The sequence below is a fragment of the Anas acuta genome, chromosome 1 (genome assembly GCF_963932015.1).
Source record: "Anas acuta chromosome 1, bAnaAcu1.1, whole genome shotgun sequence".
Classification (NCBI taxonomy): Eukaryota; Metazoa; Chordata; class Aves; order Anseriformes; family Anatidae; genus Anas; species Anas acuta.
The window spans coordinates 69,178,957-69,203,828 of NC_088979.1; the positions used below are offsets into that span (position 1 = coordinate 69,178,957).

Genomic DNA, 24,872 nt, shown 5'->3' on the forward strand with positions numbered 1-24,872 from the left:
CAGTTGAGTGTAAGTTGAGCCCAGCTGAGCCCCATTCCAGCACCATGCTGCAATGTTTTACTTAAAATCTTTTTAATTACAAGATTTAATTGAAGGCTAACCTTGAAAGGCAACTTCTACAGGAAGTAGGATCTTCTACAGGATCTTTTACAGCATCTACACACCTGATCATTTTCCTTAAACTATGTTATTTGAAAATAGAAGGCATTTTATCAATAAGATCATTGAATTTTATCATTAAGATCATTGAAAGCTCCTGCTTCCCTTTCTCCTAGAAGAGTGCTGCACAGTTTAGTTTTGCACATGAAAAAGATGCTTTCAGGGGAGACAGGTACCTATAAACACTGGCCTGAAAATTTCTTTGACTAACACGATGTTTAGGAACAAATACCATGGTTATAAAAGTTATAGAGCACGTCCTCTAACACTCCGCGAGGGGCCCAATGACCTCCTGTCCATATTGTCAAGCTGTTCAGCAGCCATTAAGGAGCTTTAGAGGAATGGGGAATTCACTCAGAAAACAAAGCAATTTTGAACATGGGATTTTTCTTTTATTATCTTGCAATTTCACAATTGTAAAGCTTTATTATAAAAATCAAACCACCATCTGGTCCTTTGCTTTTAAAGGGATCTAACACATGAACTCATTTGTAAGGCTGAGTCCTTTTCCTTCTCAAGAACCTACATCTGAAAGCTAAATAAGAGCAATTCCCATTATTTCAATACTCAAAACAATGATTTATTAAAGAAAAACAACTGGCTACTCAGAACTATTTTAAGACAGGCCATAGATGACAAGCATTTCACACTGTAATAGGGCTCCCGGAACTCTTCTGTTAGGATGGGAAAGCAAAGAAGGAAGCTTAAAACCTTCTTTTATTCCTCCACAAATTAACAATGGGAACTGCTACTGTACAAAACAAATAGGTCCTTTCTGCTTTTTTTGGAAGAAAAACTCTTGATAGTCACATTCCTCCTTGCCCCCAATTACACACCCCATGAAAACTGTGTTTTATAGTAGTTTGTACACTCCTGAAATTGATTTTGAAATTCAAGAATGGCAATTGAACTTGGTCTCAAGTCCTTGGGCTTGTGGCATTTGGGCATGACTCATTCATCATGTCTGAAAAGCTGACTACAGAATCTCTTTGATCAAGCTGATGCCTAAATGGCTCCTGTGTTACCATGGCAAAGGACAGCAGACAACCACATGAGCACTTCTGTACCAGACTCTCCACTCTACCTCAGGATATTCAGAAGAAATTGAATTCAGCAGCAAAGATAAAAGTCATTGCCTTTTTTTTTTTTTTACACCACTATTTCGAAATACCAATTATGTCTCAGGAAAAATGATTTCATGATCACAGTTAATATTTAAAGTTGGAGTAGAAGTCACATAGAAGCACTAAAAAATCACAGTGAATCAATTCTCAATTGTAAGAGTTCAAATAAACATGTGCATATACCTATCCTACTTATTACTGAACATCACTTTCCACTCAATTCTGAACTAAAATACTGTTAGCAACAAGGTTTTCAGGGACAAGGTTGTACATACATCATTACATATGTTTTCATTTTCTTCTACATGAAGGTACTTGAAGACATCAGTCCCCTATGTTTCCTGAAAGGAGATTTTTTCCCCAGAGATGAAGTTCACCATTACTGACAACAGCAGCATTTGGAACAACTGCATAAACAAGGTGCACATAACCACTACTGTTATTGTGCCATTTAGACTTGCTCTGAGTTTACTACAGCTCACCTTCTGTCAATGGCAACGTACCTTACTATTGGTGCATATTCCTTAAACAGCAGCAGTGTTTGACCAACAACTGTGAATTGCAGAAACACTTCTCGGATGAGTAGAAGTAATATTCATTCCATGTGACAGCCGTACAGCCATTAAAACACACGCACACAGAGCACTTCTTTCTGTGGCAGAATTTTATTTGGAGGGAAATTATAACTTTTGCATTTACATGGCACAAATTATATACAGTACACTTTCCATGATAAGAATTATGATGCTGTTCACAGAAAGGTATCAAATTTTAGATAAATAATGCATAAGCTAAAATATACAAACCAGGGGTGAAGGTGAAACTATTGGCCATTTTTATTATCTATAGAAGAATTTCAAGGAATAATGTTAATTCAATGTTCAAAAAATTTTAACAAACTTCTAGTAAAGTTAATTGAAATATTTATAATACTATTCAGTTGTTGCACAGTATTTCCAATATACAATCAAGATACACAGAACACAACACTTAATATGAAAAAAACTACTGCACCCACAAATTAAAAGGTTTCACTGCCTTTTGGATGCTGCACTACCTTATTTATATAAACATTTACAACACTTCAGTAAACACAAAGGTTCTAAATGTAGTGCAGCATTATGGGGGGCCACTTTCAGCTCTTAAAATAAATGTTAAATGCCCATATACTGTGCCATTCATTCTAAGCTGATGGTTTAAGCTGTAACCCTTAATTCCTACCATGAGTAGCAAACACACTTTCCCAACTTTCAGAAGATTCCTCTGACTACATACTCTATATTCTGAGCCCTAAACTGTCCTTGGCTTCATTATCATTTTGGCATTTTGCCTCAGTGCTCGTAACAGCTATATCCCTTACTTTATTTCTGGTTTAATGCCCAGTTAAGTAGTCCTGTGTAGAATCTGAAGCAAAAGAATCTGCATCTTCATTATCAGAATCATCACTACTGTCATCAGCAGCTGGCTCTCCTGTCAGCGCTATCCGGGCATAATCATCAGTGTCTATAGACTTGCAGAAATGAATGGCATATTTCAGTTTTTCCTCTAGTACTTGCTTACAAGAATATCTGGGTAGCTTCAGGAGAAAGAAGCAAGTGTATGACTCGGGAAGGAAGTGGTCTGGAGGATTGTATTTATCCAATACCTGTCAAAAACAAACAGCACAGTATTTTTTTGATTCACTGCCCACACCACAAATAAATATTGAAACAATACTTTAATTTATTACTCTATTTATTAAACTGTCTTTATCTTGAAACCCATGAGTTTTCAAACTTTTGCCTTTGATTCTCCTCCCCCATCCCACTGGCAGGAGTGGAGTGAGTATGTGGCTTTGTGGTGTTTAGCTGCCTACCAGGGTTAACCCACAGCAGTCATGCTACTCCTCCTCCACTTCTAGCTATTTAAAATAAAAGCCCCACTCCCCATCCCACACACTTTACCTGAATAACGAAGTCCCTCCCTCTGAAATCTGCAATAGTCCTGGGCAGCCTTGTTCTGCCCCACACAAAACGCAGGAAGAGAGATCGCTCGGTATTGGAGAACGACTCCATCACTTCCCAGAACCACTGTATCAAGGAAGCAGTTGGTTCAATTCCTTTGTAAGTTGCTACAGATTTCAGAAGGTGAAGTGGAATATCTGGGCTTCCACATACCTGAAAAAGAGAATATAATGATAAGCTACAAGTCTGATCAAATCAATTGCGGGTGATTTGTTCCCTCCACTCTCTTAAAATATTTAATCAGCCTTTACGCTGACAAAATGAGAATTCAGGTATTTGAAGTGCTGTACACAGTCTCCTATTACAATGATACTAAATGTACATCTTCCCATCAAGGGACAACACGCTTCTTTCATCTTCCTGAATCACATAAAGAATTAAATAATTTACCTAGGAGGAATGTCTCCAATTCACCTCTAACAACACAGGATTTATCTCCCACCAAACTGCTCTCAGAATTCAATACATTTTACCATGTTTTGTTTTTTTTTCTTGGTTGGGAATTTTTGGTGATTTTCTTTAGTGGGTTGGGTTTTTCTTTTTATTGTTGTTGGGTTGGTGGAGTTTTGTAATTCCCTTTTTTTTTTTTTTTTTTAACCTCCACAAGTAATTCATTCCCTCACTGCTTCACTGCTCAGCTATATCAAAATAACTTTTTGATCACTATGAGAGCAATAAAATATTTTCTAGTCCTTCCTTGAGCAAAGTGTTTGCAATCAGAGTAAGCACTGTAAACAGTATTAAATGTGGGTTTTATTATTCGATAATCTTGGATTAGTAAAATACAAATGAAGACTCCAACTCAAAAGTTAGTCTGACAGAGGTAGCAAAACAGAAATTGATACCATAGTTTCCAGTTCATATCCTGTAAAGAGCGAAAGCAGAGGAACTGGAACAACACGGGCCATCCCTTCACGAACTGCTGCAACTTGTTCGTCAAATTCATGAAGCCTGCAGAGACACATTTCAAGGGATTCTGTGAATGCCTTCTCCTGAAAATTTTTAACTAATACTTATTGTAATATCAAGGGAGCTTTAGGTGTTCTCCTCAAGTCTCCAGCTATACGCCAAAGAAAATTAATGCTTATCACACCTGATACTTGACTTGTACCAGTTTCTACAGCATTCCATATTGCACAGCAAACTCACTGTGGAGAGGTATTTTCCACTGTTTTGAACATTTTCTTTCCAGTATTATTCATGTACTATTCCTGGCAAGAACAGACCAATACCCCATTTGAAAAGAATTTCTCTTGGGCAAAGATCATCTGTACTTTAAGACTGTGCCCTCAAACATTCCCAACACTAGACAAGACATGACAGTAAAAGAAAAATGGGTCTGAACTAAAACATTACATCTAAGGAAAAGGATTTGCTGTGTTTTTAGACAGTGATAAATAAGTAACATTTCAGTGCTTCTGCTGCCATCCATGATTTGTGTTTTGTTTTTTTCCTCCTCTCCCGTCAAGCTAATTTCTAAGACGCTAAGCTCTGAACAGCAGAGATTCACATCATTGACATGTCCAGTCCTCAGGCTTGTCACCACCAAAATAAACAAAGATCTCAGGACAAGGTCTTTCTTATGTATCCACTTTTTCACATGGTTTCTATTTAGGTTCTAGTTTTTCTCTCAAGGCCTTCATATATTAAAAAAAAAAAATCTATTAAAATGTTTTTCCCAAAAGATTTCTAACTGTAGAACACTTCAAAATCACTGTTGTCCTTTGATGACAGCTAGAATTTTCAAGACAAGAAAAACATTTCTTCAAGTGAATGCAAGTTTTTAGTATCCATTTGATATTTTATATATCATTTATCCATTGCAAATTATATTCTTCTCTATTGTCAAAAAACATCATTAAATATCAGTCTATATCCATTTGGAGCATGTATATACACATGAAAACAAGGACTAATTCAAGCAGTTGTTGGCAGACATTGCACTGCAAACTAGCAAGTATAAGTGATGATACAGTCTGGCTCAAGCGTTCTCTAAAATAGGTAACTATGGTGAGGAGAATAAAACACCTATGAATCAGTTTCTCATCAAAATCATCTAATTTCCACAGTTCAATAGGCACAACAGGCACTGGGCTCACTGTTTCAAATAACAAGATGCCCACAGCTGCTTCTTCAATGTACTTGTCTAGATTAGGTATCTAAGTAACCAAAGGCCCATTTGCACAAACGCTGAACTATTTCCCACGTTTTAGTGCATTGTTCAGCTTCTGTCACCTATGGATGAATTTACTTGTCTGCAGGAAGATGTCACTTATTTGATGGTGTCTGGGGTATGAACACTTTGTTGAGTGTTCTTTCTCAGATGAGAATAGAAGAACAATTCATCTGGGACTGCTCTTGACTTAAAAGGATGATAGGAAAAATCATGAGAGCAGTAGTACTAAACCAAAGCACTCTTCATAAAGAGCTATATGAAGATGGGAAATTGCATGGAAGATAGAGTTTCAAGCCTACTATTTTATTGCATAGGATGAACTAGAAGGATGGGGAATTCCTCCACACAAAACTGGCTGACAAAACTGCTATGTCAGGACAGCTATTAAAATCTAGAGCCATGCATGATAGTTTGTTTTGTTTCCTAAATGCTATTTCCTAAAACTTAAGTTTAATCTTTTTGCTTTGGAGAGATTAAAAGCAATATGAAAATCAAATCGCATTAAAACATTATTTGTACATAAGAGGTTAAAGAATCATATTGTTCAAAAGCTTTTAAAGATTTTTAAAATAAAATGCTTGCCCATTTAAATAATATGAATGACTTATCCAACAAACCTGTAGTTTATTGCCAGCCTCACATATTCAGCTCTGTTATCCAGTGTAATATGGGTGTACTTGGAACTCAGCTGAATATCTTGACCACTTGCATTAGGCACAGTGAACGGGAGGCTCATGGCTTCAAACTCTTCTGATGTAGCTTCGTTGTCTCGAATGTACATCAGCCCAGGAATAAAATCTTTATCAACCTTTCGAAAAATAAATAACCGTTAAGTTAAAAACAGTTTATTAGCACTATACAACAGTCCCTCTCTCCTACCAAAGCACTGCATCATGTGCCACCTACCAAAAGCATTGAGTCAAATGTTTAATGACCGTAACCACCTACGTGAATTCCAAAGCAGTAAAATAGCTCAGTATATTATACAAAATTGCATTATGCTGGGATGTTGGAGGGCACACGTGTTCTAGATTTCAATCCTTTTGAGGAGCATTTGCCAAGAAACTGTTATATAAGAAAATAGATTTAAAGCTTAAAAACATGATTAACTCTGCAAAATCCGATGGCTGTTTTGATACAAAAGGAATCCCCTTACCAACAAGTAAATGACTTGGTGCTTTTACGGTAGGTATATTTTTAGATGACAGTAGCTGAAAAGGAACTCTTCTTTGTAACAAATACCTAACTCTGAACTCCACGTTTACTGAGTTCAATAAACAGAAATTGAAAGTTTGTGATGTTCAGTATGAGAGTGTGGACTATTTTCAGTAGTAGTTTGAACTCATTTTCAGACAGTAACAGCTATGGAAAGGTTTGCTGGCAAGTAGGAGTTTAAGCAGAAATATTTATCTAGTCAAATCTATGAGTGCATTTGAGAATATTCTACAATTCAAATAGGTTATTTAGCTACTCTTGAAAGATAAAACGTACAGTTTTAACAGTGAGTACAAGTGATCTTTATAAACTGGCTCAAAAACATGAAAGATTAGTCAAAATGCTACAAATACATACAGCAGGGAAGCAAATCCCCAGAGAATTTCTTATGCTAGAGTCTGCTTGTCTTCTGTAAGCTATACCCTACTCAGAAACTTCACACTTACCTCACTGAGATCAGCAATTGTTAGGTTCATTCCTGCAAGCTGCTTCCATACTGGTTCAGCCAGGTTGAGGCTCAGAGGGCTGCCAGTCCGGATAGCAATGCCCAGAAGTACACCTGTAAGTTTAAATACAGTATTTTAATTATTATTTCTCTCAGTCCCAATATTCTGATTGTGTAATTCAAGTAGCATGTCAGTAAGAAATTACCCAGAAAACGGAACATGTTCATATGTAAGAGAGACTTGGCAGCAGGATTTAATAGGAAACAATCTCTGTTTGCTCCAGATTCATCTCTTCCATTTGGTGTCACAATTAGCAGAGGGGTCAGCCCATTCTGAAGCTCCTCACACATTTCTGCTATTGATTCACTGTAACCTCCGCCGCAATCGTCCACAGATTCACCTTGGAGAAGAAAACAGGCTTAAAATTACACACTCTTCCAAAAATGTTTCTAAATTAAGTCTTGAAATAAACTGAATTTCCTTCCACAGGGATGACTGGGTAAGCAAAAGTTTACTGAAAGCTACACTGTCTTATCTATTCTTCTGAAAACACCTTATGCTTTCCTTTGTATTTGTATATTTCCAGTTCCTCGTAAACAGTATTATTTTGAACAATTATCAGCAACATACGAGACTTTCAGAACTATTACTTTGCCAGAGTTTAACTACCATTTTTGTTTTCAACCCTAATCAAAACAGAACAATAGAGGTGGTAAAAGAAAGCCTAAGCAACATGATTCTTAAGTGTCATTTTAAAGTAGATTTTTGTATGTATTTTACACACAATAGGTACATTTAGGTACAGTGGGTCTTCAATCTAAATTGCATTTCATCTTAAAGCTCAAAGTGACATGCAAATTGTAAGAAATTCAAAGTAAGAGCAGCTAACCAGGATTATTTACAGATTCTGACAGATGAAGAACACATTTAGGTTTTGCAAAATGCCTGTTAAAAGTAAGAAAGTTGCCTTTGGAGTCCAAGGACAACTACAGAACTGTTTCCATTCATCTTGGGTGTGTTTTTTTGTTGTTGTTTTGTTTTCTGTTTGTTAATAAAATCATTTTTCAAAGTTTTCGTATTTCCTAAGATCTTATATGTTAGGAAATAACATGCTATGCCGCCTATACACAGACATTGTTTAACTATACTCCTTCCTTTCTTCAGGTCCTCCAAAAAATTAAACCAGAACAGTAAAGAAAAGTGCAAAACAGCTGGGACAAATTGGAGACAGAGAGGGAATCCTCTTACCAACAAACTTGACCTTCCAAACCCGATGAGGAAGCAGAAGGCTATCAGGGCTGAAGGAACTCATTTTAGCACACATCTGTCCAAACACTGACTTTGTACCATCAGGCCCAGCCAGTCCACCTTTACTCCTAGAACGTTTTACCTGTTGAATAAACGCATTATAGAAGTCACTGAAAGAACAAATTTCAGCCAGCATCTCTGTGCAGATTGCATATAAGATTCATATTTAAAACATTAATGTGTTCAGTGAAACATCTGTAGAGGTCTACCCTGTATTTTTGTAGCATATACAGAGGAAGAACCCAGTTTCAAATGTACAGTGTACAGGTAGCACAGACTCCTATGACATATCCTGACCCTTTCCAGGAAGACAAAAGCAGTTAATTTCAGGCTGATAGGAGCCCAGAGCTACTACAAAACCACAGGACAGCTGAGGTTGGAAGGGACCTCTGGAGGTCACATGGTCCAGATGGCTTCTGAAGATCTCCAGGGAGGGAGACTCCACAATTTCTCTGAACCAACCTGTGCCAGTGAGCAGCCTGGCTCCCAGTAAAAACAAACAACAAAGTTTGTGCCCGCTGTCTCTTGTCCTCCCACTGGGCACCACTGAGAAGAGCCTGGCTCCATCCTCTCTGCATCCTCCCTTTGGGTATTTATACACACTGACAAGATTCCTCCAAGCCTTCTCTCTTCCACTCTAAACAGTCCCAGCTTTCTCAGCTATTCCTTACAGGAGAGCTGCTCCATCCATTCCTTTCATCACCTTTATGGTCCTTTGCTGGACTTTCTCCAGCAGCCCCAAGTCTCTCTTGTACTGGGGAGCCCAGAACTGGACACAGTGCTCCAGGTGCAGCCTCACCAGTGCTGAGTAGAGAGGAAGGATCACCTTGCTCAACATGCTGCCAGAGCTTTCCCTAATACAGCTAAGAATATTGTTAGCCTTCTTTGTGGCAAGGGCACATTGCTGGTTTATCAGCTAGGCTCCCAAAGACCTTTTCTGCCAAGCTGCTTCCTAGCAGGGCAGCCCCCAGAGTGTCCTGGTGCCTGGGTTGCTCCTCCCCAGACTTAGGCATGTTGTTCCTAACTCTGTGACAGAGCTGTTGAACTGAGTGATTACTGTGATGATCACTATTTATGAACTGTGCAAACTTCATTGCCAAGTAACAGAAAAAATTGGCACAGACCAAAAACAGCATCTGTTTATCTACGTGCTTCTAGCACACGTCCTGAACCGACCTAAGACTGCTGAATGATTGCTCTAGGTAGGTTGGTTGGACCTTAGTAATTTTGCTGTTAAGAGTAAAATGCAAAAGCAAAAGGGAAGTCACTGCAGTTGGACTGAATGATTCTTACCAGTTCTGCGGACAACCCTGTGCGCTTTCTTCCCTAGATAAGAAACTTTGTGTTCCCTCAACCACCAATACCTCATTCATCTTTAATTTCAAATGGTTCATTGTTCATCTGTTTCTATCTGTTCATCTTTGAAGCAAATGGAAAGATAGCGGGCCATCGCTGATAAAGTTTCTTAACAAAAAATGAAGTTTTCTCTTTGTTTCTGAAGAAACTGCTAATAGTTCAAGAGTTTTTGTTTGTTTGTTTTCCTGGATTGCAATCCACTTACTTATTTCATCCTGTTTCTACTCATACAATCCATTGTCAAAACAGGGTAAGGTTTTCACAAACAAAACAAATCAGGGTGTCTGTTGTTGGCCAGAAAACTGAATACATGGTTTTTCTTAAGTTAATTAATGACAATATTTAGGTATTTACTAGCAGCATCTAAAAATGAGCAAGCACTACCAAAAGTGAACGTGTGTACCTGCGTGTACACACAGTAATGCATTTCTTAAGCACCTACCAAAAAAAAGAGCATATTTAAAGTTTTGATTAAGATTCCTAACAAATGCCATGCAAGGGTAATCCCACATATTTTGCTGCAGGAGATGCACACAGAATGGTTAAGAATACAAAGAGCATTTCATCAGTACGGAGAGGAAAGAAAATAAACAGAAGGCAGGAGAAACCTGAAGTATTTTTTTCCCCTTAGCGTTCTGCATTTTATATTCTCTACCTGCCCTGACTGTAAAGGGAATCCTACAGTGCATATAATTCATCAATATCAGTAAGAGTATTTATGCAGAAATAGCCTAAACTGATCCCACTAATCTGTATTTGGTACAATACATCTCAAAATCCAGCTCTTCTGTTGCTGTATGCTTTGGATGCCGTGAAGAAAAGATCTGCCAGGTTTCTTTCAGGTTTTCCTGAAAGGCTGACACACTCCAGTCCTTCTCATGTATAGGATGTTCTAAATCAACACAAACTTGTTTTAATTTAGTAGACTTTTAAGGAATTTGGATACTGAAGAAATTTAAGTTGAGAAATCAGTGAATCTTCTCTTGAAAAGACCATGTATGAGTAGATGGTCTGTGAATGCAGCAGTTACTTTCAAACCTCGGACTGAAAATACATATTATGTGACAATAAAACGGCAAGCAATCTTGGCTGAACTGAATAGAAAGGTATGCACATTTGCTATTGTATGTTTAATTCAGTACTTACTCACTAGCAACGCAGGATTTTCATTTAACCTGATCCTTTAGATGCAGGAATGGTTATGACTTGACTTTAAAGGAGCAGCGTTAAGAATGCCATGAGGGATTATCGACACTTCTGCCAGAACCATAATATATTGCTGTGCTGACAGATGCCCATATTAAAATGTAAAAAGTTTTTAGCAAAGAGTAAGACTCTTCACTGGAAAATAGCAAAACTGTGGTCTCTGGACCACAGAGAAATGCAGCAGCTCAGAAGCAGCATACAGCAACAGCGAATAGTCATTTATTGTGAGCAGAACCACTGCAACAAAGGGGGAGAGGCACTCATGTCAATCTGTAATTCGGTTAATGCATTTTTAAGTGACAAAGATCACACAGTTAGAGACTAATAAAAACGTTTACAAAAAGATGGCAGCTTATTAGTTAGAATCAGCAGAGAAAGAAAAATGTACTGTTAACACAGGAGACATCTGTGAAGAAAACAAACACAATTTGAGGATATGTAATGAAATCCATTTCCAGAAGAGGAAAAAAAAAATTAGTGTGGTAATTCCAAGAGCACAGACAATGCATCATCTGTGCCTTCAAGTTTCAGTTATCTATGCTTAAACTGAAATGGCACAGAAGAAAATACAGCAAAAAAAGTATAGAAAAGCTATTCTACAAAAATAAGACAAAAAAGCTTAGCATGTTCAGTCTAGGAAAACGAAGTTACATGAAATGAGTATCCTTTAAAAGCACATTTGATAAGGGACAAGACAACAACCAGGAGGGAGGAGGGATGCTTTTTAAATTGAAGAGTAACACTTGCAAAAGAACAAATAATCCATTCATTGATAGCCTGTGCTTAATTTAAGGCCATATAATTTTTAATTGCCATACTAGTGAGATTTCTATAATCCACATTTAATAAGTAGTCCTAGTAAGGAGGAAGAAACTACTCTTAAAGTAGAATTTAATATATCCAGAAGTGCAACATTCCTCCCAGGACAGCAGAGGACATGAAAAACCTTTCCTTTGGAGATCCTTTGTAATATTGTGTTCCTGAGAGTACATATTCTCCTTAATAACTGAAATTTGCTTGTCTTTTGAAAGGAGGAAATCCCTTTCAACTGCTTCAATACTCTTTCATCCAAAGGCAAGGTATGATTTAACAGCAGTAAGAACATCTTTGCCTACAGATCTCAACACCACACTTGACACCACTGACATTTGACACCACTTTAGTTAGTCTGGTACCTAAGTACTAGGTAAATCTATTTACTAGTTAGCAGGTCAGTGAGCTTGAGCTCTGGAGCCATCTGGAGCCATCTACCAACATAATTTGGTTTAGTTTGCGGCTCAGTCTTTGACTACTTCTATCACGCCACTTCAGAACTGGATCCAGGTGCTGTTCTGAAGCATTCCACTGAAAGACCATTCCCAGCAAGTAATATGAACAAAACTGCATTATTTTGGTTTCTTCTACCCTACACAATCCTCTGATGGTGTCCTAAAATGGCTGTGCATTCCAGCTTGCCCTCATGCTATACCTCAAGTCATAAAAACATCTACCCTCAATTTTTTTATGTTATAGAAAATCCAGGTTGGTACTCTGGTGACTCGCAGTACAGTCGCCATCATATTCACAGTTCACTCACCTTGAGCAGGAACAACAAAACACTCCCCCAAAATGCTGTGTCTAGCTATCATGAGGCTCCCAGCAGGCATCCAGGCTAAATGAGTTCTCGAAAAGGAATCTAGTCCATGGAAAACTTGACCTCAGGACAAGAGAGTCGTGCCTGGCTTGCCTTCACAGAAGTTAACAGCTGTTATGACCAGTTAACAGTATTTTTGAAGAAACCACTGAACAACGAATTTCAGGAAACGTTTTAAAGAACAAGTCAGTATCTGCAAAAAACCTTGCAATTAAAACCTCATCTGTTTACTTTATACCAAGGGAGATGACGAACTGAATTGACTGAACTATATAATTTATGAACTGTAAGAAAAGTCTTTTGATAGCAATGGAATCTTTGAGTCTAGCTGCAGTTAGACTCACAACTACAATTAAGATGAAAATTCCCACCATTGATGATTAGCTGTTTGAGACTCCATCAAAACAGCTTTGAATCTCTACTTAAAAGATCAATCGAATAGTTTTAAGAAAGCACATTTCCATTCCCTGCAAGAACAAACTAAAGAAATTATGGCTTCTAATTGGTACTGTATAAGCAGACTAGATTATGATGATCATCTTTTTTAGTCTTCACTTGGCTAAATCTAGGACAGACTTGCGTTACAGAAATATTTCATTTCCTACGGAAACTATGAAAAATAGAAGCCCCGCAGCTACCAATTCTGTTCTGGATTTAAAGAGAGATTCACGTAATGGACTGGAATACAAGAGAAAGCTCATCTTTATAAATTACCTCAACAGTAGAAGGATATTAAGAAATGAGCCCAAACCCCAGCCATGAGTTTCCTGCTTAAAGTTAAATATTTGCACTACTTGCTAGACTTTCTGAATTCCCCCAAAAGAGTAATGGAAAGATCATTGGCATTCCCTTCAGCTTCAAATTCACAAATAATATATGAAAATAACAAATTTTAATCATGTCACATTCCCATGAGTTTTATGGGCCCATAAAACATAGAAAATGAGCAGAAAATACTGTCCAGGAGAAATAGAACATATTTCAGTTCACTAAGAGAAAGCTGATTAATCAAAATTTTCCCAAATTCTCCGTTCTAACCTTACGAAGAGTAGCTTTCTTACTTTCTAATATATCAAAAAAGGAAGAAAAAACATGACTAAATGAAAGAAACACATGAGGATTCTGTAACACCAGACTTCAGCCCATTTAAAGAAACAATGTTTTACTATTCTATGTTATGGAAATATCTATGGAAAGAAAGACACATCTGGCCTAAGGCACAACGTTACATTTTCTAACATCAATTATAAGAAAAAAAGCCTTTTTGTATCAAACCGTTCTGCAATCAATATGACTACATGTGATGACCAGCAGAGGACAAGAGTTTAAGAGCCTGATTCTTAATCATAACGAAGAGCCTTCCCAGCACCCTCCCCAGCCCTTCATGCTCTATGTTACGAAAGCAACTGCAGAGTAATTCATGTGACCACTTGGTAAGGTAAGTAAGGCATCAGAATCACTACTCTCTTGAATTATCTAATATAGTGAGTTTTGAAAAAGCAGTCCTTTGTCAAGCAGGACAGACTTTGCTCATTCATTACAGTCCAAATCACACACTTGATATTTCAAGAAGCGTCCCCTTCCCCTATACAACTACAGTCTGCATGAAAACATATTGAAAAAAAAGAAAAAAAAAAACAAGCAGATTTTGCTACGTTTGCTTCTTCATTGTTTTATCCTCTAATTCAACTCCTCCAAGTATACTAGGACATCAAACAGCTGAAACACAGAGGGACCTGACAAACATAGAGCACTGGTGGCTAAACATACATATTAAAATCAAAACTTCAGCTTCGGATACCTGTATTCTATTGAGCTCTACAACTGGCCCGTGCTGACGATCTCTCACCATAGTTGCTTGTACAACTTTTCGGAAAGCTGCCTCCTAAAAAAGAAAAATACAAAAAATTAAGTTGCAAAACTGCTATCCAGTAAGAATGCTGCACATATTACACAGATAAACACACACACACACTTCAATTTAGAGAGAAAAAAATGACTTCAACAGAACAGAGAAACTGATCCTGTACTACCAGCCTTCAGCAGTTTTCTTCCAAGTGCATCACAAAACACTAGAAAAAGCATAAAGCCTCGTAGCCTCTCTTCAGAAGACATGGAAACAGGCATCAAATGCTTTTGAGATACTCAAAAACAAACAAGTAAGAGCAACAGGAGAGGAAGCTGTGAGATGTTAAAGGGCATGTTATTTGTGCTAATAGAATTCAAGCCTGAAACACGTGGGATACCAAAAAGTAAAGAGGAAAAGTCTCTCCTGCATCACTCAATATCATGGCTTGAAAAGTTGTACTGCATCCAGCTTCAGTTATTACTAGGCAACCAACACGCTACTGAATATAAATTGATTTATACCACACTAACATATGTATATGGCAAACAGTTAATGTCAGAGAAAAACAATGAAAAAAAAAGCCAAAGAAGAAACCATTCTGCTAAGGAAAGGAATAAACAAAAAAATAAAAGGAAAACTTTTCATGCAAATTTAAATATCTGAGGTTAACTCGCCAGATACTTGGATACAATTTTACACTCTCAATTTGAAGGTGGGTTTTTTGTTTAAGTCTTTAGAATCTCTGAAGGTAAGCTTGACTTAAATGCCTAGATACAAGTACAACATCACAACTTCTGCTGTCCCCAGTGAATGCCTTGGACAAAAAATACACCTTTTACCATATTTCATTTTGTATCTGAAGCCTTTCTACAACAGTCCTACACACTCTAAAGCAAATGACATTAAATATGCTTCCTACACACCGACTCTCATATTTAATTTACTTAAAGACTCCCTGTTAATAGCATTAAGGTATGAAAGTGTCATGAACAGAGTAGCTATCCCTTCTCTTTCCTTCCTCCCCAGTCCAGGTTTTGATGGAAAAAAATGTGTGGTCTTCTCTTGGTATGTGAAGTATGTGTTCTACCAGATTTCTTTACTTCACAATTTTATTGGGGTCTAGAGAAAGAGACTAAGACAATACATTCTAAGGAGTCTAGTTACAGGTTGTGTCTTATTTATTGACAAAGAACAGTACTGCAGAAGAAAAATTAACTGCTTCTAGTTTCAAATGGATTTTGTCCCCTGCAGATTTTGGATTTTGTCTGTTTTTATACTGTTATCATTTTTTGTTAGATTAGACAAGTTACTAGGACAGTGAGAAAATACAGATCCAAAACCAATGATGATACTGAACACCAGTCATCTTTTCCACATCTAAAGTTTTGAATTAATGTTGCATCCTTCAAGAACCTTAATTATCTAGACTTTCTCATGACCAACCTTCCTTACTGCTGTGAAATTCCCTGCTTCTTTACCCATTTGAGATTGAACTCCTAGGGCTACTGCCCCCCCTTTAACCCTAGTCTAAAATCATAAAACCTGCACGGAGCTTTGAATCAGGCAGTGCATCACCTGTTTGTAACAATTGAAATACAAAAGCAATGACCATTTGAAATTTGTGGTTCCACCCCCCACGAATAAGTACCTACTGATTATTCTAAAAGAAATTTGCCTACACTACAAAAGACTTACAATATAAAGTTATTTTTAAGAACAAGATAGAGTAAAACCATAATGAAAAACAGAGGGGAACACAATAAAGGGAACACATGCACGAAGAAAGATATTTGCATAATTGGAATGCAAATATTTGACATGCAACATACAGAACAAAATGAGATAAACAGTTCTACTTTCTTCAGAAACTGTTCAAGCAGTACATTTCTCTTACACTGCCTTAAAAAACTATCCTGATAAATACCTTTCCCTGTGAAATCAGTATTCCCCGCAGTGTGTCAAACCCAACTGAGGGTCCTTGGCCAGTTTCATCCAATCTTCCTTCAAGATCAAACATTGGAATGCAAGGACAGAAGAGTTCAGAAATGTGATGCAACAGCAGAAGCCTGTTTCTCAATGAAATGATGGGTATTTCCTGTAGATGATTGTACTCCATAGGAACCTGCGATAAGGCAACAATATCCAAAAGTAATTTAGAATTATTATATACTTCATTTTATTAAACAGAACAATTTAAGATTTGTAGGCGAATCTGTATTAAATTCAGGTATTGCTTATTCACTCTGTCAAAACTTAATACAGAGTCCAGTTGTGTCTAAAAAAGTATTCATAGCATATTAATAGTAATTATCTAGACTGAAACTGCCTGCAAGTATTAGAAACACGACAGACTATTCATGTTATCCCAAAATTCACAATTATTTTTATCCATAGACATACTTTACCACTACACCCAGGCATTATGCACCATCATTACAGCTGAAAAACTGAATGTCCAAAACCAATCTTCTCAATGTGAGGCAAGCAATGATGAACCCCACTAGGAAGATCCTCGCTGGTAGAATATAGAATTAAAATTCCCTCCAATTTACTGTTCAGTATTGGATTACCAACTGAATCTTTCCTTGGAAATAAGGAAGTTAAACAACGGCTCAAAACAAATCAAAGCACACCAAACTGATGCAGGGATTTAGAAAAGAAATATGTCTGCTAGAGGATGAACAATAAGAATACTAAGTACCTTTAGAATCTGATTGTAGTAAGCCAAAATATTACCTGTGTAGGGAGCTTGCCAGCATTTGCAGGTTTACTGGTTGACCATGCTAAAGTATGTGCTGAGCCACAGGCCACCCTGTTGATCTTTTTGCCCTGAAGTGCTGCAACCAAGCGTGGTCTTTGGATGGCATTGGTTGTTCCGTCTCCAAGCTGCCCTTCATCATTATCTCCCCATGTATACACCTCCCCTAAAACAATAAAAGTAATTATTTCTGAAGCCAAGACAGAAGTTTGTCTGATTTTTTAAAATAAAATTTTATAAACTATTTAATCAAATGAGGCTCTAAACTGTAATTAAGATTTCCAGGACCTTAGTCACCCTGAAAACCACAATCTGTTGCAGGTAAAAATGACAGTTACATCCCTACAGCAGCTAGTATTAGATGCATCTATTTCTTCACAGTGTGTACAACAAAGTTCTGCTGCAGAGCAGTAGGAAACGGCAGACCAGAAGAGAAAAACCTTTTCAAAATATCAACCTCATTTCTGAGCATTCATTTTCTACAGTTATCTCCTATTTCACTAGCATCTATAACACCCAGTTACTGTGCAGACTTTAAATTTGGGAGACAGTCTGCTGTAAAGAGTATCTTGTATCTCAACCTACTCTATAAGAAGCAGTACTGTTTGCACAATGCTTCATCTACCAGGTTAAAACACCTCAACAGGTAAAGAAAACCTGTAAAAACACTAAATCCATTCATTCAACTCCTTGATGAACTTGTAGTAACTTTTAGAGCTCTGTATTGTTCTTTGACTGTCCATATTTATAAAACTTAACTCTTAATTTTTATCAATTAAAAGTCTTCTGTTATTTTTTAAGTGATCATTGTAAATCAATGACATACTTTCTACTCAAGATTTATGCAACAACTGCAAACAAAATATGCCCATGCACATAAAGGACCAGTATTTTTAACAAGGACAGCCTACCAACATCTGACTAAAAAAATATTTTTCCCCATCCAAATGTAGTACTAAGTAACATATCTGATTTTTATACCATCTTCAGTGCAGCAAACACAGTGTAAAGACCCTGTAGCAATCGCAATGACTTTCTTTCCTTGCAGTCCCTGCACTTGTCGTGGTCTTCTAACATGGTCGTCAGATCCATGGCCTAGCCGATGATAATCTCCTTTGCCCCTGCACAGAGAAGATAAAACATTTCAAAACTCCGTGGTATTCTTAGAAAAAAAACAGGAGGACAGACTCTGTCTGATATTAGGCCTGTAGATATATTTATAAATAGTCCAACAACCAAAAATATTTGATATTTAGGGGAAACAATATGACTCTGTCTCCAATTATTCAACATTAATCAACCCCAGCTTGTATGACATGGATGTGATTCTGCTGACAGAGTGAAAAAAAAAATACTTAAAACCCCACTATGTGGTTCCTGCTTATTCTGTGCAGGTCCTTACACCACATTTCAATGTGTATTTTGTTTCTTCTAAAAGTGTCTAGGCCACAGATCCATTGCAAGCATCCAATTGCAAAAACAGTAAGTTCACTGACGTCAGGGACTGGAACGGTAACTAAGGTAAGATATTTACCAGGTATACACTGCTCCAGATTTGGTAAGAGCCACAGAAAATTGTGATCCACATTCTACTTTAACCACTCCAAGGCCTGTGAGGGAATCGATCTAGAAAAATAATAGCAAATTAAATCAAAATTAATTAAGGAAGCCATGGTTTCATCAACTGCCTTGTATTTAGGAATGTCTTACATGTAAGTCAAATAGGATGTGTAAGTGTTAAAGTGTCTGTGTATGCGCTTATGAATTAAAATATGCATATAGATCTTTTAGTAGAATTCCACTCCTTTCATCTTTCCACTATTTACTACTTAAACATTCAAAAGAAGCTCAGACTTGTAAAATTGTTTAAGATCTTATCTACTATTTTACCTGCAGTAATTGCTCCTTAGTAAAAATGGTAGGGTTTTGTCTCCAAATTCTTAACATTAATCATCCCTAGCTCCTCTGACATTGGATGTGATTCTGCTGACAGTAAAAAAATACTTAAAGCTGCAATACACCGTTACTACTCACTGTGTAGGTCCTTGTGTCATTTTACCATCAATGCTATGGGACTGATGATTTATGAGACAAACAAGCTACTTTCATATTGTGTTGCATCATGCAATAAAAAAATGATTTGGGATAGTCTGGTAGACTTTGTCCTTTGAGAAATTGAATGTGGACACCTGTATCTACATAAAAAGATGTGATTCTGGACTAAGAATCTAAAATCCACTGTGCACAGGTATACACTTACATACTCATATTATTCTCCAACACAAACAGCACTCATCTCTGTTTCAAGTGCTGATACTTGAATTAATATTGATATTGACTTAAATTGATAACGTACAGAGAAATATGGCATGAGGTAGTATTACACAACTTTACTAACAAAAGGAAGCACGGCCAGCAGGTTAAGGGAGGTGATTTTCCCCCCCTCTACTCTGCTCTTGTGAAACCCCACCTGGAGCACTGTGTTCAGTTCTGAGGCCCCCAGTACAAGAACACCACAGACCTATTAAAACAAGTCCTGAAGAAGGCCACAAGGATGATCAAGAGGCTGGAGAACCTCTCCTGTGAAGACAGGCTGAGGAAGTTGGGGTTGTTCAGCCTGGAGAAGAGAAGACTCTTCTCTGCTATAAGCAGCCTCCCAGTACCTAAAAGGGGCTTACAGGAAAGATGGGGAGGGACTCTTTGTCAGGGGGTGTAGTGACAGGACAAGGGGGAATGGCTTTAAACTAGAACAGGGTAAGTTTAGGTTAGGTATAAGGAAGAAATTCTTCACTCAGAGGTTGGTGTGGCACTGGCACAGGCTGACCAGAGAAGCTGTGGGTGTCTGGAGGTGCTCAAGGCCAGGCTGGATGGGGCTTTGGGCAGCCTGGTCTGGTGGGAGGTGTCCCTGCCCATGGCAGGGGGGTTGGAACTGGGTGGTCTTTAAGGTCCCTTCCAACTCAAAACATTCTATGATTCTATGAAATACAAAGATTTCTTGGGAAAAATCTAACCTTAAGAGAGGAACCAGTTAAAATAAGAAATATTCCTGGAGCCAGCAATTTCATCAAAAAGAAAACCAAAGTACAACTTCTTCAGTCAGCACAAAACTTGAAGACCAGTCATTGTATCCTACAAATCCCATTATTAACAACAGAAGAAGCCTGATATCCCAAGGAAGGTGGAAGCTTGCTTATGTTAATGAATCTATTTTCAGTGTTCTCTTTAACCTCATGGCTTCTAAAACAATGAAAAAATTATATTCAAATACCTTCATTGGTACTTTACAGCCATCACTGCCTCCTCTCCCAAGTTTTCCATAATCTCCATCACCCCAGGACCAGACTGTATCATCATCAGTAAGGCATAATGTCTGTGCATCGCCGCTGCCACACGCTATGTCAATCACACGATAGCCCTGGAGAGCTTCCACCTGTAAAGCAATCATCAGTTCTTGTTTACAACAAAAGACTCAGTCATTTAGTTTCATAAAAGACAAGAAGCCCAGCTTGGAAAGGTGCTTCACTGGAACTGTGGGTCTGAAATACCACAGGATCATGCAAATGAATTCAAGTCAAAGGCCTTTGCTCGTTGCTCTTTTCAAACTAACAAAATGAAAGCTGACTACACATTTTAAAATACTGGATTATTCTTTTTAATTGGTTGACAAGTTAAATTTTTTTACTGAAGAAGTCAGGGAAAATAACTCACACAAAACATGTAAGGTTTTCAAAGACTATGTTCTGTTCACATAATTTCAGTTTCCTGTATACACCACTTATTTCCCAATAGCCTTTTAGTAGTTTACGATTTCCTAGCACTTGCATTATCTGAATTTAATCAACATCTTAACTTCTGAAATGCTGCCATCTAGTGATGAGGTATGGAATTGGGAATCACAAAGTAAAACGATACTGATCCACATGAACTGCATCCTCCCAATCTATACCCCTACTTGAAATAAGGGATTAGAGGTAGCCCAATCCATCATCCACAACTTCACATACTTCAAACTCATCTACAGACTAGCTACCTTCATAATAACCAAGAAAATGGGGTGGGAAGGGGGTGGGAGTGAAAGGAAGGGGAGGATGCATAACAAAGGTGGGTAGACCCTGCTTTTGTGAGCAGGGGAATGAGCACATCTGGTTATTTTCAGTGCAAAGTACTTATGTGAAGGGAGTGCAGGCAGTTAAAGTGCATTTAAGATACTTCACTCCCCCATCTCCACCCAAACTGGAAGCAACAATAGCTTGTAAATCTGTACAAATTGTAAACTGCTATGACCTTTACACACTCTAGAGATGTTGTTTTGCTTGACAGAGAGGGTTAAACAAATTACTAATAAGTTGTTTGGTGATCTCTAGCCGAGCTTTACAGCTCTACTTTTACTTCATTCTTTCAATCTGTTTCCTAAAGCAACAGTACGTTTCCTACAAATGTATGCCACCACTTCTTCCTTCTATTCTTTATACACAGAAATTGGAAGTTGCAAATCGGAAGTTAAGAATTGGACTAAAACTGTGCAGAATTCCAAACGTTTCTTACCAGTTTAGGTTTTAGTTGGTCCTCACTATCTCCATGCCCAAGGCGCCCGTATCTTCCCTTCCCCCATGTAAAAAGGTCTCCTGCAGCTGTAATGCATGCACTGTGTGCTCCTCCAGCAGCAATGTCAACCACTTCTATACCTCTCAGAGATTCGATTACACGAGGACGATCACAAGGGCTGAAATGAAAATAATCATTTTGAGAACTTTTAGGATAGACCATTCACATACATCAATGTACAAAGAGCTTTATAAAATGAGTACAAGGGAATCTACTTCAGAATTTAATTTTGTTCCAGTTTAACTTCCTCAAGATTTGTGTTTCATTATTCATTCAGAAATATGAATTAATTATTAAACTAGAATTATTTTACCATATGTTATACTAAAGCATTACAGGTTAAGTGAAATTACAGAAGCATTTACACTAGAAGATCAGTCCAATTTAACACTAGAAATTTTGATAACGTATATTGCATTGGACTGCTTTTCTCCATGGACTTAAACATTCCTTTTTCTTTTTGGTTCAGGATATTGTTGTCTCAAACACAACAGAATTTCTCCTTTAACATAGGAAACAATGCATATGAACATCAAAAGCAGAATGGCAGTTCTGCTCCCTCCTAAAGTGCCATGAAGTTCCACATACCACAAGATAAATTCCAAAAGAATTCCACTGGCTTTTGGCATCTATCAGGATCTAGTCACAGAAATCCAAGTAACTTTATCTGGTAAGTATTTTGTAGTTCTCCAATCTAAAAAAATGCCTTCCCATATCACTAATGAACACTTCAACATACAGACTCATATAACACCTAAATACATTGCAACTATAATAGACAGCCATTAGAAGTTTAACAAAATAACACCTCAAAGCATTACCTTCGGTTTCCATGACCAAGTTTACCATCTTCTGCTTCACCCCAAGAATAAACTTCTCCCTCAGAAGACAACGCCAAACAGTGCTTTCCTCCTGAGTTCACTGCGACTTTCTTTATAAACACGTGCTGAATGGATTCCAGTAAAGTTGGAGTAGAAACTGACTCTGTTCCTCCAATTCCAAGCCTACCACCTGCTCCGTATCCAGTGGCATACAGCTTTAAAATGAAGAATACGATTTAATTTCATTTGTGTCTTGAAAAACATTCACTAGAACTGTAGAGAAGAATTCTTATTGAATGTATACTAAAATAAAATAAAAGAAAAGCCTGAAAAAAACAGCTTTTTGCTTGCCTCTATACTAGTTTAAGGACAAAGACAAAAGTTGAAACAGAGGTTACATTCTTTTTCTTACTAGATCAACATAGATGGAAAAGGTAGGCTGGCTTTGGGCAACAAGTTCTTCATAAAATCTGAAGCAGAAACAGCTGGCTGCAAACAAACACAAACTCCTCCAGTATGTGTACCTCTTCTCCCCCTTTGCAGGTACCGTATTTATCATCTAAGGACTCTTACTCATGTCATCTCTACTGCATAGACATTAAGTTCTTTCGCTTTCAGAGATGACCTGACACATAATTAAATTCTTCATAACCACTTTGTTTGTGCTTAGCTTTAAAGCCTTCAGCTTCCCTTTAAGACCTCAAGAAGGTTTTACATTTCTAGAAACTATCTACTTTTCCAATTCTACAAGCTGGTCCAGAAAGAAAGAGAAAATTCTACCTATATATGCAATTGTGACTTGATTTTGTTAATCAACTGTTCTACACTCACAGGAGCTATTTCCCATGGCAATTCAGAATACCTTTCAAACCCAAACAAGGCAGACTCAGTAGCTGCAGGTAGCATGCAACTATTCAGTTTCACAAGAGGAATTTATGCTAGCCTGCTCCAACATTCCCTGTCAGGTGCATGTAAATGCATTCTGAAAAACCATTTTCCACACTTCTTTTTACTGCAATACAATCTAACCTTAATCAAGGAAGTACTAAGCACAGCGATTTCTTGTCACCAGTTTCAATCTGTGTTGCCAAAAAATTGACCAGTGAAATATTATTATACAACTATGCAAAGAAAATTCTGCTCTAGGTTTTCAAGCCTCATGAGAAATACAAGTTTCATAATAAAAAAGATAAAATGGTTTAAAAATCCCTTCCCTCTGAAAAGAGGAGTGATTTGGCCAACCTCTTTTCAGTGGTTTGTGGGGACAGGACAAGGAGTAACGTTCACAAGATGGATCACAGGAAGTTCCGCACCAACATGCGAAAGAACTGCTTCACGGTGAGGGTGACGGAGCACTGGGACAGGCTGCCCAGGGAGGTTGTGGAGTCTCCTTCTCCGGAGATATTCAAGGCCTGTCTGGATGCCTACCTGGGCAGCCTGCTCTAGGGAACCTGCTTTGGCAGGGGGGTTGGACCCGATGATCTTTCGAGGTCCCTTCCAACCCCTTCAATTCTGTGATTCTGTTTGCACATATTCCCCTTAAAATAAGAACTTTTTAAAGAAGGTTTTACATTTTCAAAGTTTCTAAATCCTATGCCATAAGCCACAGTTTCTAGTCTGCTAGGCATTTAATTTTCCTTCCCCCAGAAACATTCAATTACTTGTACCTGGAAGTAGAACTAATGAAATTTAGTACCTCTCATGCCCGGAATGAAAATAAGGCTATATTGGAGTCAGTATGAGCTGTCACTAATCTAATGAATTTTATTTTAAATTTTAATGCTGATTTTGTAAAAGTATCTAGAAACCATAAATGTGTGTGATAGTATTACAATATCATCTATCACCCACACATTTCTTTCAAGCATTACTGTTGTAGCTTTCTTTCTTCCTTGCAATTAAGCACATGTAAACACAATTGCTTCTTCCAATTCCATCATACATACATACATACACACAGTTTTTAAACACAGTACCATTTTTTACTCTTCTTGTCTATCCAAAAGGTAGTTGTCTCAACACAATGATGTCAAGCAATTAATCCGTTCCTTATCCTTTTGTGAATCATTAAAAAGGATAATACTGACTGCTTAGGACGGAAACATTAATCTAGTCATACACTATAGTGAAACTGTTACAAGAAGTCTAGCTAAAAATCTCAATCACATCCTCTACACAAAGCTGCCATCTGTATCAAAATTAAGTTGTTTTCA

General features: G+C 37.6%; 1 protein-coding gene across 4 annotated transcripts in view; it reads right to left on the reverse strand.

The window, feature by feature from the left end:
* Positions 1-1,929: 1,929 nt before the first annotated feature.
* The window catches only part of HERC2 (HECT and RLD domain containing E3 ubiquitin protein ligase 2), a 109,751-nt gene continuing 86,808 nt past the window's right edge, over positions 1,930-24,872 (reverse strand). For all 4 annotated transcript variants that reach the window (XM_068681418.1, XM_068681426.1, XM_068681398.1 and 1 more), the window contains 15 exons: positions 22,660-22,874; positions 21,779-21,956; positions 20,502-20,663; positions 18,768-18,859; positions 18,215-18,354; positions 17,212-17,399; positions 16,400-16,597; positions 14,428-14,511; positions 8,372-8,513; positions 7,329-7,523; positions 7,124-7,236; positions 6,080-6,270; positions 4,132-4,237; positions 3,227-3,439; positions 1,930-2,928 (listed from right to left, as the gene is read on the reverse strand). In XM_068681418.1, the coding sequence (XP_068537519.1) occupies positions 2,656-2,928; positions 3,227-3,439; positions 4,132-4,237; positions 6,080-6,270; positions 7,124-7,236; positions 7,329-7,523; positions 8,372-8,513; positions 14,428-14,511; positions 16,400-16,597; positions 17,212-17,399; positions 18,215-18,354; positions 18,768-18,859; positions 20,502-20,663; positions 21,779-21,956; positions 22,660-22,874 (2,490 nt within the window). In that variant the 3' untranslated portion in view covers positions 1,930-2,655. The remainder of the gene's footprint in view (positions 2,929-3,226; positions 3,440-4,131; positions 4,238-6,079; positions 6,271-7,123; positions 7,237-7,328; positions 7,524-8,371; positions 8,514-14,427; positions 14,512-16,399; positions 16,598-17,211; positions 17,400-18,214; positions 18,355-18,767; positions 18,860-20,501; positions 20,664-21,778; positions 21,957-22,659; positions 22,875-24,872) is intronic.